Source organism: Notolepis coatsorum (assembly GCF_963971535.1).
Source record: "Notolepis coatsorum genome assembly, chromosome: 15".
NCBI lineage: Eukaryota > Metazoa > Chordata > Actinopteri > Aulopiformes > Paralepididae > Notolepis > Notolepis coatsorum.
Window position 1 is genome coordinate 4,638,155 of NC_140179.1, and position 13,247 is coordinate 4,651,401.

Genomic DNA, 13,247 nt, shown 5'->3' on the forward strand with positions numbered 1-13,247 from the left:
AAACAGGTTCACTCTGTGTCCCCCAGATCCCCTCCCCGCTCAACAGGCCAGTGGGAGTCAACCAGGACTCACACCCCACCGGCTAACCTGCCGGCCAAACATCTGACTGAGCCGGTCTCCATGGTGACAGGCAAGTGTTTAGACCGCTACGCTACCCAGGTTCCCCAGCAGCACAGGATTGTTTGAGGTCCGAAAATAATAACTGCGGCATTATAAAAAGTACTTTTCTCCGACCCCGGTGGTGAGTTTAAGAGCTGCACCTGATGAGGCAGTGTTCCTTGTCCCCGGGTATGTCTGGATATCGAGGTTTGTCTCCGGTGGCGATGACCAGTGTCTCCGCCGTGTGACTCGTCCTCCTCCCGTTGATGTCTGTTGCCTGTTGGGACAAGCAGCACAGTACAGGAAGTGACATCACAACAAGGCAATCAGTGGGAGAAATATTAATGGGAGGTGATGACCTCGCTGAGAACTCAACACCACCACGCCATGACCTCACTGAGAACTCAACACCACCACGCCATGACCTCACTGAGAACTCAACACCACCACGCCATGACCTCACTGAGAACTCAACACCACCACGCCATGACCTCACTGAGAACTCAACACCACCACGCCATGACCTCACTGAGAACTCAACACCACCACGCCATGACCTCACTGAGAACTCAACACCACGTCAAGACCCCAAACATTACAAAGTTGTTCAATCAAATAAGCCTCCTCTACGTTTACAATTATTATTATTATTATTATTATTATTATTATTATTATTATTATTATTATTATTATTATTATTATTATTATTATTATTATTATTATTATTATTATTATTATTATTATTATTATTATTATTATTATTATTATTATTATTATTATTATTATTATTATTATTATTATTATTATTATTATTATTATTATTATTATTATTATTATTATTATTATTATTATTATTATTATTATTATTATTATTATTATTATTATTATTATTATTATTATTGTATAGTATTATCAACTTTCAGTCCCATTCCATTCATTTCATAGCTCTCAGGTCTGCATATTTGTCCACAGCTTATGACCGAAGTAACCAGGGGGACCAACATCTTGCTTCCTCGATGTCTCAGTCAATACTCCAGTAGTTTTTATTATTATTATATATATATATATCTTTTTATTTCCTTGACTAGGCAAGTTAGTTAAGGATGGATATTTGCAGTCAAGGGTTCGGCAACAATTCAATATCATTGTTATTGTATTTCACGGATACTTTTGCCATGCCATTAAGACAGTGGCTCAGGGGGTAGAGTGGTCGTCTGGTAGTCAGAAGGTTCCCGGTTCGATTCCCGCTCCTCCCGGGCAGCGTGTCAATGTGTCCTTGAGCAGGACTTTTAACCCCTAATTGCTCCCAATGTGCAGGTTGGCACCTTGCATGGTTGCCTCCGCCATCGGTGTGTGAATGTGAGGAACAAAAATGTTAAAGCGCTATATAAATGCACCATTTATTATTAAATTGTGATGGTTAGGGCCGTTACCTTTTCACAAGATCAAGTTCGAACAAATCCAAAGTAAAAGATCATTTGTTTAAGTATTTTGAACTTTTATGTAAATTAGAATCCTCTATTATAACCTACAGACAATTTACGAAGGCACTTATTTTTTCAGTCTATGGAATGCACTAATTTCTGGTGAAAGAACGTCACGATTGATAAGATGAGCGACATCCTTATATTTGTAATGGTGGACATAACTCCTGTAGCGAGTTTTATGCCCATATGATTTGATCAGTTTGGATGAACTCGTGTAGCCCCAATCCACAGTTCCCACCTCTGCTGTGCTCAGCAGTCAAATCAAATCAAATCAAATGTATTTGTAAGGCCCGACAACACACGTTAATGTCCCCATGGACTTCTTTAAACAAGTCAAGAAGAAAAATCACAATAAATCAAGAACAAAACAAAAAACACCATGAAATCCAAAATAAAATGTTAAATAAATAAATGCAATCATCAGTGAGGCAGAGAGGAGAAACGGAGGGAAGCAGACATGAAAACAAAGGTTTTTGGGAACAAGGCGCCTGAATATGAATTCATTCATATACATTTTGAATTTGATCACATAATTTCAATCACACACACGCGCGCGCACGAACACACACACACACACACACACACACACACACACACACACACACACACACACACACACACACACACACACACACACACAGTAGTATAATCTCTGAACTCCATTGCCTATACTCTAGGCTCTGTTACCCATACTGTACAAACTCTGAACTCTGTTGCCTACACTCAATTTAAACCTACCTGTTTTCACTCTCTACAACTGCCGTACACTGTAATCATAACTACCTACTTCATCCTACAGTCTACCCATATAACACTGTATGATAGTCATGTACATATACCGTATATATACTTATCTATATCTGCTCTGCACATATATTCCTGTTTACATACCTGTATACATACCTGTATATACTATATCTATATATCCCATACATACTCTTACTAGTTATACCAATGGCCAGTATGGCTTACTACCATAGTGTATTTATACCTGTAGCACTATACATAATAATACTGTACATACATCCGATTAGCATATTTACTCAGTAGCTTGATAGCTTCTTATATATATATAATATATTCCATTTGAATCACTTGTTACACTGTATATTGTTAATGCACTTTACTGTAGATGCCAACTTATTTTTGTTTTACTGTACTTGTGCTGTAGAATCAGAATACATTTTAATCTATTCTAATCTACAGTTTGATCAATTAACATTATACTAGGTTCGGTTGATAGTGACAGCCCTAATAGTGGCACGCAATTCGTTCACCTAAAATTGAATGAAAAAACAAGCACATATTGAATCAAGTTCCTCACAAATTGATATCTGCAATTTTAGAGGCAATATTATTCTTAAATGACAAGAGATTTGGTTTGATTATATCACATCAAAAACGTCTATATGTGCCTAGTACCTGTACTGTGTGAGGCCCCACTATCTCTCCGTGGGCGTGGAGGACAGTGACGCCGCACGCCCTCAGCTCCCTCCTCAGCTCCAGGCTCCGGGACCTCACACTCTGCTGGACTCCCTCCACCATCTCACCCCAGCTATGGGACACTAACAACATTCATACAGCACTTTTGTCTTTAAAAGCGGAACACCACCCATCTTAAAAGGAACACGCCAACATTTTGGGAAATTAACTTACCTTCTTCTCCAGAGAGAGACAAGAAGATAGATACCAGTTTCCTCTCTGTGCGTTCAGTAGAAAGCTATCTGGCTGCATGTTAGCCTAGCTTAGCACAATGAATGGAAGCGGACATGACCGGGTAGCCTTCGGGGGAGAGGTGTTAGTTGGACAATGCCTAGGCTACCCGGTCATGTCCGCTTCCATTCATTGTGCTAAGGTAGGCTAACATGCAGCCAGATAGCTTTCTACTGAACGCACAGAGAGGAAACTGGAATCTATCTTCTTGTCTCTCTCTGGAGAAGACTGTAAGCTAATTTCCCAAAATGTTGCCGTGTTCCTTTAAGAATTCACATAATGTTCTTCCTGTGCCCCAGGACAGGACAGTGCCTCAGTCAGTGTTTGTGAACATCCACCACTCTCTCCTAAAGCTAGAGATCTAGAGAGGACCGCCCCAGGCGTGATGTAATTGGGATGTAAAAATCTGGGGCTGCTCCATAGACAATGAATGAGGCCATAAAATGTTTGTGTGAGCTCTTACACAGCAATGAGGTTTATATTCTAGCATCGCTAGAAGGTTTCGTCCAGAATTACAACCTCATTTGGGTGTAAAAGCTCACACAAACATTGTATGGACTCGTAAAAAGTCAGAGCCCCCCATTCGATGTCTATGGAGCAGCATCAGATGTTACATCCCAGTTTGGAGAGTTCACAGAGGGTTAGGAAAGAGTGGTGCATGTTCACAAATACTGACTGTACTGTCCTGTGTGTGTGCTGCTGAATCAATACAACAAGCTAACTTGGCACAGTGTTTAACGAGAGATAGTAGTGGATTCGTGGAACAGCTCTGTCTCCTCTAACGTCACTTGGTAGATGATGAGCAGGCTGTGAGAGTGAACACTTTAAAATAAGTGCACCGCAGAGACAGAGAGCAGATCTCACTTAAGCAAACGGAGACAATGCAGACAGACAATAACATTAGTGTTAATTAAATGTAAATTTAAGTTCAGCAATTTTGTGACTCATTTTTTATTATTATTATTAAATTGTTGTATTTGATCAGACGCACACAAAAGAAAAACTCTGCATTATATATCGCCCATCTGTAAATATTGGCATTGGCCATTGGCAAACCCATATCGGTCAACCACTCATCTCTCTTGTTGTAACAACATGGCATGAGATGACGTGACATGAGCTATCTGCTGGATTCTGCCACCGGTATCCAAACAGAAGCTCACAAGTGCAATACCTTACAGTGCATACCGGTAGTACCATTCAGCCCAGGTCAGTCTGGGTCAGCCTGGATGGCCCCAGTGGCAATCAAACCTATAGTTCTCCCATTATTAGCATCATGCATTCTACCTACTGAGTAACACAGAACCACAGTCGCCACCAACACTCACTTAGGTTTGGTCAGGAATCCCAGTCTACAAAAACCCATAATATCATATATGAATAGGCTACACTACAGCAAAGGAGACTAATAAAGCTGGGCAATTAATTGAGTTTAAATTTAAATAACGATATTGGCTTCCCGCGATCATGAAAACAAGATAATCAAGATTAAAAACAATGATTGTGCCGCATGGCCACGTTGCTCTCATTTGGTCTTGTGTTAAGTTAAGATAAGATAAGATAAGATAAGATGTTCCTTTATTGATCCCCTTGTGGAAATGTGGGCGTCGTAGCGGCATGGGGGAGGGGGGGGGAGGGGAGGTACATGTATGGGCAGGGTAATAGTAAAGGCAGCACACTCTTCTTTCACAGCGGTGCACTCCATGTCACACCCTACGCCCGCCTGTCTACTCTCTCTCTCTCTTATCTCTCTAATTACAGACTCGGAGTCAGCTGTGGGGAAGCTCTGGGAGCAACTGATGGACATCCGTGTGCTGATTGCTGCACCTACTTAAACCTGGCGCAGATGTCATCATGCTGCCAGATCGTAGCTTAGTATGTATTACCCATCCCTCACCTGGCTCCCCGTGCTGCCGTCTCTACTCCTGGATCCCTTGCCTGGCCTCTACCTGTCTGACAACCCCGTGCCTTGCCCTTGCCTAAACTCCGGACCATCTGAGGAACAGATCCTGTGTATGACCCCCCCCCCCCCCCCGCCTGGCTGACTACCCTGCTCGTTCTCTTAGCCCCTGGACAGTATGCGTATCCCCGTGGCTTTACCAACCACTGCTTGGACAATTATACAATAAAGTATACCTGTCTTTTGGGTTATACCAAGTCCTGTTTGCTGTGTCTCTGTGTTTTGCACATTGGGTTCCACTAGTTCAGTCGTGACACTCCGCCCCTCCCCCCCCCCCCCCAAGCCTGAACAGTAGTTTCAGCTCGTGTTGAGAGAGCGGAGGAAGCCATGGCGCATGTTCCAGTTATTTTGAAACGTCTTTGGTAACTTGTAGAAGATGATAGAAAGGCAACTTTTGGTGGTCGAGAAGAAAGGTTAAATAAATTCAGTTGTCATGTTAAATAATTGTGATTTCAATAGCAATCCAAATAATTATGATTTTTGCCAGAATCGAGCAGCCCTAAAGGAGACTCGATATTATTTCTGTATATGGTGTAAAAAGTAATTTTTTTTGCCTGTCTGCATTTATCAATATTGAGAGCTGCATGCTTGTGGTGACAAGTGGATATACCCGGAGAAGCTAATGCTGGAAATGTCCTGCACTTGGAACTGTGATGAAGTTGTGTGTGGTTTAAGGGGGAAATGTTCTACTAGAGTGAAAAATTGCTTAAAAAGCGATAATGTGTAATTTGTGGCACCTGCTGGCCTTGAGCGGTCTCTGTGTTTTCGATGTAATTTTCAAATTGATTGACTGACCTTTTGATAAAAACACTAGACAACGGGTAAATATGAGCTTTTAATTGCATTTACTGTATTTTATGGCTATGAACTGTTGTTTATGTTAGTAATTGACAATAGTGTAAAGCCAATCTATATTCTGATGAAAAAGTGTAAAGCTTATTCCAACATCTACATGTCAAACTCTTCAAGACTGTATGTTTTTATTTAATTTTTTTATTGCAGCTTTAAACTAAAGAATGCATAATGTTTCAAGAGCTTTGAGAAAGAGACAGTTGTTGTTCTCTCACCCTTCCCTTCCAACTTCCAGCCGTATTTCTGAGAATCCTGGATGGCTTTGCCAAGAAGGGCAGCGTGGTGCACCAGCTTCCTGACGCTACTCATATCTTCACCCATATCTGGAGGAGAGGAGAGGAGAGGAGGGGGTGAGAATAGGATAGTCGAGGAGAGAAGAAGACAGAAAGGGAGAAGAGAGTAGAGGAAAGAAGAGTAAAAGAGAGAAGAGAAGTGAAGAGAGAAGCGAGAGGAGAGGAGAGGAGAATTGTGTACCACCACAAACTGTTTCATCTAAATGAATAAAGTACACACCCCACTTAGTGCCCTTGGCAGAGGGAGCTGCCCAGTCAAGGAGGAGCACCCTCTTTTGGAAACCAGCAGCCTCCTAAACAAGACAGAGAAAGAAAGAGAAAGAAAGAGAAGAGAGGGGGGATTTGGGTTAAGTATTTACTATTTACACATCTCTAAAAATCCATCCTGACCCCCTGAAGCCCCAAATAGGCACAAGGACTAGTGGCTTGCTGGTTGGCTGGGCTACCTACTGTATCTGTTTCAGCAGTGTGACGTCAGTGAAATCATCAGCTCTGATTGGTCGTGAAATCAGCAGCTCTGATTGGTCTACTTGTTGATCGTATTGGGGAACAGACAGACATACAGACAGACAGACAGACAGACAGACAGACAGACAGACAGACAGACAGACAGACAGACAGACAGACAGACAGACAGACAGACAGACAGACAGACAGACAGACAGACAGACAGACAGACAGACAGACAGACAGACAGACAGACAGACAGACAGACAGACAAACAGACAGACAGACAAACAGACAGACAGACAAACAGTGGCTCAGGAGGTAGAGCGGTCATCTGGTATTCAGAAGGTTCTATTCTGGCTCTTAACCCCTAACTGCTCCGGTTGGCACCTTGCATGGTTGCCTCCGCCGTTGGTGTGTGAGTGAATGGGTGAATGCGAGGCATTAATTGTAAAGCGCTTTTGGATAAAAGCACTATTATAAATGCAGTCCATTTACAAACACTGTTCTAGACGGCAATGTAAAAACAGTTGATTGCTTGACACAAGGACTAAGAACAACATGAAAATTGATATAATATATATTGTATTTATTGCTCCTATGTCCGCCCACTACAAACACAGGAACTCTCTAACCCCTGTCCCCATCTCCATATCGCTCTGAGTGGTTGTCTCGTAGTGATGGCCAAGGTTGCAGTGACTGTTCTACCCCCACATTGGTTATGAGCACCATTGAGATCATGGATCAGCCTCATACCATCTTCTGTCCGACCTACAACGTCTAAACCAGTGGTTCTCAAGTGGTCGAGCCTCGCGACCCAACATTTTCCTTAGTCATTAAGTCACGACCCAAATTTTTTAACCACTATGATTTATTTCATTTTTGCAGTAATACACAATCTTTCGTGCACTGTTAAAAACATGAAATAAACACAAAAAAGTGCAACAAAAGTGCAACTAGGGCTAAAAACCCAATGAAATAAAATAATAATAGTAATAATAATAATAAATAATATATGCTTTCTTAGCAGACTTCTTAGCTTAACATAACAGACCTACAGTAAGTTTGGGGGAACTAATGGGATAACTGGGGTTGCAACAAAAGTGCAACTAGGGCTAATAAAACACAATGAAATCAAATAAAATAATAATAATAATAATAATAATAATAATAATAATAATAATAATAATAATAATAATAATAATAATAATAATAATAATAATAATAATAATAAATAAAATATATCCTTCTTAGCTTTATTATTATTATTTTTTACACACATCCGCGACCCACTCAAAATGGCCCCGCGACCCACTTTTGGGTCGCAACCCACCAGTTGAGAAACACTGGTCTAAACCATGCCTGTTCTAGTTCATTGCTGGGTTAAGTACTTCTATTCTATTCACATATATGCTTACTACATGTATCTATTCTATTCAGATATATACTTACTACATGTATCTATTCTATTCAGATATATACTTACTACATGTATCTATTCTATTGCTATGTCCGCCCACCACAAACACGCAAACTGTCTAACGCCTGTCCCCGTCTCCTTGTCTCCCTGTGAGTGGACGTCTCGTGGTGATGACCATGATGATGCGATCCTCTCTACGTCGCCCCCCATACTTCAAATGGATCCGAACGGAATACATACTCATGTGCAAACGGAATATGACTCTGATATTTTGAGCTTCGAGCCTTGAAATGTAGCCGTTATCCTATTTTCATACTAGCGCTCGTTTCCCTGTGCTTTCTCTTTTGTTGTTGTCTTAGTTGTTGTTGTTTTGTTTGTTGTCTTAGCTCTATTCAATTTCAATCTTCCAAAAATGTTCTTATGTACCCCAGTTGCTATTGCATGTACATATTTGTTTTATTACACGTATATGTACATACATACATAACATACCAACTATTTTGCCTGTTTTATTCTCCACCCATCGATCATCCATAGCAACACTACTATCACTGACATCCAAGAAGGGGGATTCCCCCTTGAACAGCCCTTCTAAGGTTTCTCTCCTCCACATTGCTTGTTGTGCTTTTTTCCTTTTCCTTTATTTTGGATTTCATGGTGGGTTTTTGTTCTTGGTTTATTGTGATGTTTCTTCTTGACTTGTTTAAAGAAGACTTGTCCGGCCCATGGGGACATTAACTTGTGATTGCGGGTTTTACAAATAAATTTGATTTGATTTGATTTGATTTGATTTAAATATGTGGGGGGCGACAGTGGCTCAAGAGGTAGAGCGGTCGTTTGGTAGTCAGAAGGTTCCCGGTTCAATTCCTGCTCCTCCCAGGCAACATGTTGAAGTACCTTTGAGCAAGACACTTAACCACTAATTGCTCCCGATGTGCAGGTTGGCACCTTGCATGGTCACCTCCGCTGTCAGTGTGTGAATGTGAGGAACAAAATTTTAAAGCACTTTGGATTAAAGCGCTATATAAATGTACCATTTATGTGTTTCTAGTAGGGCTGACTAAAATAAAAAAATAAAATAAAAAAGTATAATATATATATATTTTTTTATCATTCCATTTGGGCTGTGGGGGTGCTTAATGTCTGAAGGAGTCGACTGACGGCTTCTTGTCCTCTGCAAAACCATGCAATTGGTCCACTGATGGATACATCTTGATATTTGTCTAGTCTAGTGTGTTCATTAGATGGGTGAAATCCTCTTTCAGTGCCTCTGTGCCTGATTTTGTAGGCAGTTAGCCTCTGGTATGCGTGCCATTAGCGTTAGCCACGCTTCTAGGACTCTTTTCTTTTGGAAAAAATGACAAAAATTTTTTTATTATAATTTATATATTTTTTGTATTCGACTAAGAGGTTGGCAGTCGACTACGGCTCCTTTCGACCGATTAGTTGACTAATCGACTAATAGGGGTCAGCCCTAGTTTCTAGTATCTGCTGTGTTTTCTGTCTGTAAAAGGTATGTGAATATACCCAACATTCATAATATGGTTAAAATGGATTTGGGCTTTAATCCCTCATGAGAGAGATGTGACAAAAAAACAGCGGTATTTTGTTGTATGTATGCTTTCAAAAAGCACCAGGGCTTTTGAGGTGATGAAATCAGTGGTTAAGTTATCAGTGGCAGTGGTTCGGCAAAAAATAGTTCCAAGTATATATCGCCTTAGAAAAAGAAAATGTCTAATAATTCTTTTTCTCTCCAACGTGGTAAACACACAGGTCACAACATATTTACAGGAACGTTTTGGAGTTGTATTTGGAGTGTATTTGGAACTAGGCTACACACTGGCACACCTACTTCCAGTGAATGACGCTAAGCTAGGCCAACGGAGCGGTTGTTCCCTAAGCCTAATGCATGCACAGAGAAGAAAGGGGTATGTATCTGCTAACTCCAGGGTAGAGATGGCACATAAGCAAATTTCCCAAAAAGTTGCAGTGTTCCTTTAATTACAACTAATCATTTCTGTGACTTTAGAATAGACGTAAACACAGTGAACCAACCTTGGCCACGGCCAGGCCCCCCGAGCTGCCTCCGATCACCAGCACATCATAGTCAGGGAGCCCTGGGGGGCTGTACTGCTCCATGTCTCACAGCTCAAATGTCAGGAGACAACCCTTCTGCTTCTCTGTTTGAGTCTTGGAAAGAGACAGACAAATGAAACAACTGACACATACCAGATAGATAGCCTGTATGTCCACCCTGCTAACAGAGATCCACTGATTTAAGATTAGCAATACTTTCTAGTGCAAGCAAGGCAAGCAAATATGGACTCTGTCCCCTCCCTTTCAAGTCTAGACCGGTGTTACCTCTCTAGTGACCGCTCATAGACGGTTTCAACTTGACAACATAAACACTCTAAATAGACCCAAGTTTATTTCCTGTTGCAATGTTTGCATGTTAATGCAATAACTGACAGGAAATAAACTTGGGTCCAAAACCTAGCAACAGAATTCCAGTGAAACTATAGGCAAAGTGGGTTTTGAGACTGCTCCTAATTTGATTTTTTTTCCCACATTTAATTTCTTGGTAATGATGACATCTTCTGGAGAAACGTTGAATTACATGTTTTATTTTAGAGGACACGTGTACCACAGCTGCTTGGTTCGGTTCAGTGTTTAGGAAAACAGCTAATAAACACTTCATAAAAACACATAGGACTAAACGTTCATATTTAACCTGCCGTTTTGCATGCACCTACAGTTACGACTCCACCAAAAAAAATTAAAGGATAAACTTCCCAGAGAAAAGTAGGCTACCTTGCAGCTGACAGGAGAGTACAGTGCTGTTTCTACACGAATCCGTTTGACCCAGAAATAGTGTGGTGAGTACGCATGCGCAAGTAACCTCGTTCCCAGCTTTATCTCGGCTAAAAAACCACTGATTCACAATTATACTTTTTAAATAAATAAAATGGACATAACGATTGTCCTATTCAATTGGTTGATTGTTATTTTTTTTTACCAGCCTACATTATCCAGACAATTCACTCTGAATAATCCTGCACGTTTCAGCTTCGATTGGATGCACAAATACAAATAGATATATGATTACAACAACAAACAAAGAAATATTTTTGATCAGGTATGATGTTTTTATTTTATTTAGACGATGTGAGGGTGTTTTTGTGGGAACAGTCTGTACAATAGCGAACAACGGACATGATGGTGCATTCGTTTACAGTGTGTGAGGTGGGACGTTGGAAGTGGGGAAAACCGTCATCTCCGACCTACGTTAATTCTCAGAGCTACAAAGTCGGAAATACATGGGATACTTTTTTGGCAATTCTTCCTCACAATTAGTCTCTCACGAATTACAGCTGACAAAGACGGTTTACAACGACATATAGTTAATGTGCTTAGACTACTTAGTTAATCGTACAACAGCTAACAACATTAACGTGTATAGAAAGTGTTGGTGGCCGTGTTGAAATAATGTCAAATGAGGCTTAGGCTTACTTGTATTGTATTAAAAAAAAAAAACATAGCAGAGTTTAGAAGACTTTACACGCTGTTTCATTAGATCCATTCCTAGTAGTTCACTATGAATTGAAAATGGGGGACCCTGATGTGAATGAATGAATGAATGAATGAATGAATGAATGAATGAATGAATGAATGAATGAATGAATGAATGAAAACTTTATTTAACAGATTGCAGAATGGGTACAATACAGTACGGCTCAATACACACAATTGTTAAGCCGTACTGTATTGTACCCATTCTGCAATCTGTTAGTCGGAATTTCCACACCTCCTGAGATATGATCGAATGCAGCATTTGATGGAGGTAGGTATAGGTAACGTTGAGGTAACAGCAGGCCCCCTCGCGGCCGCAGCGGGTAGAGCACGGTCTCTGTGGTCGAGCCGAGTAGGGTCCAGCTGCAGCGCCGGAGAATCCTCTCAAGGGGCAAGCCTGTGGCAGCCACGAACCTACTTTCTATAGAAGCAGCTCGGAGGTGCGCTGTTTTAAGTGAGCGTGTGTTATTGCTTGGATTGATTGATTGATTGATTGATTGATTGATTGAAAATGTTATTAATGTACGCCTGGTCGAAAAGTACCTCGCGGAAAAAAATCTAATCTACGAATTCCAATCTGACTTCAGAACATCCCACTCCACTGCCTTCTCTATTTAAACGACCACATCAAACAAGAGGTGGACGCGGGCAAATACTGCGGCACAATACTACACTGTCAATCACACCATTCTGATTGACAAGCTAAAAGCAATTGGTTTTGATAGTCTATCAGTGAGCTGGATCCAATCCTACCTGGAGGGGAGAGAACAGATGGTGGAGGTAAATGGTACCCTACCCCCCCCCCCCCCCCCTCACAGTGAGCTGTGGTGTTCCACAAGGAAGCATACTAGGACCGCTACTGTTCCTAATTTATGCAAATGACATGTCGTCAGCTTGTGACTGCAACTTGTTCCTGTTTGCGGACGACTCAGCCCTGCTGGTCTCTGACAGGAACAAGTTACAGGTTGAAAAAACCCTCAGCTCGGAACTAGACAAAATCTGCATATGGCTCGCTGATAACAAACTATCATTACACATGGGCAAAACAGAGTCCATTCTCTTCGGTTCAAATAACAAACTCAGCAAGACCGCCGACTTCTCAGTTAAAGTGGGTGACAATATTGTCACAAGGAAAGAAGAAATTACCTGCCTGGGTTCCATCCTAGAGGCTAATCTTTCCTGTGACAAAATGGCAGCCAATGTAATAAAAAAAGTCAACCAACGAACTCGATTCTTGTACCGGATCTCCTCTCTGGTAAACAAGAATACCCTGAAGACTCTGGCAGGAGCACTCATTCAAGGGTACTACGACTATGCTTGCACCTCATGGTACCAAAGCACCTCAAAGGCGCTAAAAACAAAATTACAAAAATCTCAAAACAAACTGGTCAGACTACTGCTTTGAC

General features: G+C 41.1%; 1 protein-coding gene across 1 annotated transcript in view; it reads right to left on the bottom strand.

Moving 5' to 3' along the window:
• Positions 1-11,127, bottom strand: part of LOC311241772 (thioredoxin reductase 1, cytoplasmic-like) — a 48,344-nt gene extending 37,217 nt beyond the window's left edge. The window contains exons 1-6 of the mRNA XM_084330679.1: positions 11,083-11,127; positions 10,327-10,461; positions 6,625-6,697; positions 6,327-6,434; positions 3,009-3,151; positions 261-376 (exon numbers count right to left, since the gene is read on the bottom strand). Of these exons, the coding sequence (XP_084186805.1) occupies positions 261-376; positions 3,009-3,151; positions 6,327-6,434; positions 6,625-6,697; positions 10,327-10,410 (524 nt within the window). The 5' untranslated portion in view covers positions 10,411-10,461; positions 11,083-11,127. The remainder of the gene's footprint in view (positions 1-260; positions 377-3,008; positions 3,152-6,326; positions 6,435-6,624; positions 6,698-10,326; positions 10,462-11,082) is intronic.
• Between the last annotated feature and the right edge of the window lie 2,120 nt (positions 11,128-13,247).